The sequence below is a fragment of the Apodemus sylvaticus genome, chromosome 7 (genome assembly GCF_947179515.1).
Source record: "Apodemus sylvaticus chromosome 7, mApoSyl1.1, whole genome shotgun sequence".
Classification (NCBI taxonomy): domain Eukaryota; kingdom Metazoa; phylum Chordata; class Mammalia; order Rodentia; family Muridae; genus Apodemus; species Apodemus sylvaticus.
In genome coordinates, this window is record NC_067478.1 from 24,928,516 (window position 1) to 24,931,089 (window position 2,574).

Here is a 2,574-nt window from a genome sequence, read left to right on the forward strand (position 1 = left end):
TGGCACCACTGCCAGGCTTTCAGGAGACATTTACATTGTCAAGTTTAAAGTATAAAAGACAATGTAACAGTAAACTAACCACCTTCCACAGGTCTAATGTTTATGTCAGTATGGGAACTGCAGGTCAAAAGGAAGGTCCATCCAGTGCATGATGAAACCAGCTGGTGACAATGTGCATCAAGTCTCACTGGCAGGAGAGGACAAGTGAAGAGCACTCCAGCAGGTGAAGGGATGGCGGAGAAGAAGTATGTCAGCATCATGTATCCAGGGCTCGAACCATCTTTTCCTACTATGGTATTTGTGAGTTTCTGCAGAGCCCAGCTTGGACTGACGAGGACAAGTCTGCATTCATCCATGGATGGACACTGGCAGCAAACCCAATGGTTTCTTGTTTCCAGAAAGATGAGAGGTTCTTAGGGTTCTTACCAGGAACTGCCTATGCACATGAGGGGAATATGGAAGAATGTGAGAGAAAGTCTCAAGTTTGACAATCCATCTTCTGGTGTTCAAAGGCAGATTTATTTAAACTTCCAAGGTGCGACTTTGTGTCTCCCTTCTTCTTGAAGTGTGTATGTTCTGTCTGTAGTTTGCAGCAGAGAGCACTGTGTGGACACAGGCTGAACATTATCTTGTTGGGTATGCAGCACAGGAGCTCTGGGATTCCCGGGAAGAGTCCCAGGTGCGCTGTGTTTCCGGAGCAGTTCATTTTCCCTCAAAGAGTAGGCGCTTCCTGGCCTTGCATGGAGGGCGAGTAGGTCTCACAGGATTCAGCGGGCACTGTTGTTGGTGGCTTGAAGGAGAAGATGGAGGGGGAGGCTCCAGTGTTGAGTGTGGAAGAAACTCCAGCATGCTGCCTTGGGGGCTCCAGTAAGCCCAGGGAGCATATTCCTCTGCTCTAGGAGAGACCGAAGGAATGCGGCCATCTGGGACTTGACCCTGAAATGAAGAAGATGAGAGATGAAGCTCTGGGACCAGGCCAGATGGAGCCTTCATCCATGGCATCCCTGAGTGAGAGACATTTTGCAGACCCTTGCAGTCTCTTACCGAAGCACTGAAGGATCCTGGCTGGATGACTATGACTTCCCGCGGCATGTCCAGTAGATCAGAGTCAGGCTGGTCGGAGGGCAAGAACTCAGGATGTCTGGGGCCAGTGGAATCTTGGAGGCCTTCGGGGACCAAGAGGATGGAGTGTTCTGGGAGGGACACTTCCAGGATCGAGGTGTGCTGAGGTTCAAGGAGCAGGTCGCAGTCATCCAGGTTCAGCTGTAATGCAGAGCCAGGTGGCAGGAACACCACGGAGGTGAGCCAGTCGCTGGAACTCTCCATAGCCCCCTCCAGGTCGTGTTGAGCAGGGTGGTCTTGTTGGAGTCGAGGGCGCTTGGCAGGATTGGTTACAATATCAGCGCTGGTGCTGTGGGGCCTCACTCCCTCCATGCTGTGATGATTTGGCAAATTGGGAGTTGGTGCCCAAAGAGGTGCACTGCAGATCCTGGACCTGTGAGCTGTACTTCTTGCAGGTACGACTGTTGTCAGACTGGCTTTTGCAAGAGACTCTGTGCGCCCTCTTGGAGAGAAGAGATGTGGTCAGAAGGACTAGCTGATCAGACGTGTTGGCTTGGAGAGAACCTGAGTTCTTTATATCTTCCTGGCTTGCAGGAAGCTCCGCCCAGGCAGGGCGGGGCCTCGGCACAGGAACCGGAAGGGGCGGGTGTGGATGTGGTTTGGGGAGGATGGTTCTGCAGCAGTAAGAAGTGTTGGGAATATTCGGGGTCAAGAGAGAGAAATCTGCCCTTGAATGTCCTTACGGTTTGCATTGCCTTCATTTGTGGCATCATACACAGTAACATGGCTTTCCCACCCCAGTCATGTTTTCATGAACTCTTTGTCCCATCTTAGAAATTCTCTTCATTTGCAAAAGAAAATGGAAATGCAAGCTGGGCGTGGTGGCTCACGCCTGTAATCCCAGCACTCTGGGAGGCAGAGGCAGGTGGATTTCTGACTTCGAGGCCAGCCTGGTCTACAGAGTGAGTTCCAGGACAGCCAGGAGTATATAGTGAAACCCTGTCTCGAAAAAACCAAATACAAAAAACCAAACCGAAAAAAAAAAAAGGAAATGGAAATTATCAAAGTGAAACGTCAGTTGTTCCTTGGAGGTCAAGCTTGGCTCTTAAGGCTAGTAACTAAAATATTTTTAGGTACCTATTTTTCTATTAGAAAAATGACCTCAAATTTGTATTCTATTGTAGTACATCTGGAAAAACCCATCGATGATTGAATATTCGCCTATCATGCTGGAGGTCAATGGATTTGATCTCCGTAAGCAAATCCAAAACCGCGTGGTGGTGGTGCACGCCTTTAATCCCAGCACTTGGGTGGCAGAGGCAGGTAGATTTCTGAGTTTGAGGCCCGCCAGGTCTACAGAGTGAGTTCCAGGACAGCCAGGAGTATACAGAGAAACCTTGTCTCAGAAAAAACAAAACAAAACAAAACCAACCAACCAAACAAAAAACAAATAAAGTATTCCTGGTAGTACTTTAGAACTTGCCTAACCCCAGAGTTTGAGAGACAATTATA

The 2,574-nt window shown here is 49.1% G+C and overlaps 1 protein-coding gene across 1 annotated transcript; it reads right to left on the minus strand.

Annotated features, from left to right (window-relative positions):
• Positions 1 to 702: 702 nt before the first annotated feature.
• Positions 703 to 1,434, minus strand: LOC127689542 (proline-rich protein 23A3-like). The gene has a single exon (XM_052189237.1). The coding sequence runs from the start codon at positions 1,432 to 1,434 to the stop codon at positions 703 to 705; it is 732 nt and encodes a 243-aa protein (XP_052045197.1).
• Between the last annotated feature and the right edge of the window lie 1,140 nt (positions 1,435 to 2,574).

Excerpts from the sequence above, each read along its gene's own strand:
- LOC127689542 (XM_052189237.1), bottom strand. The coding sequence starts at position 1,434 with ATGGAGGGAGTGAGGCCCCACAGCACCAGCGCTGATATTGTAACCAAT.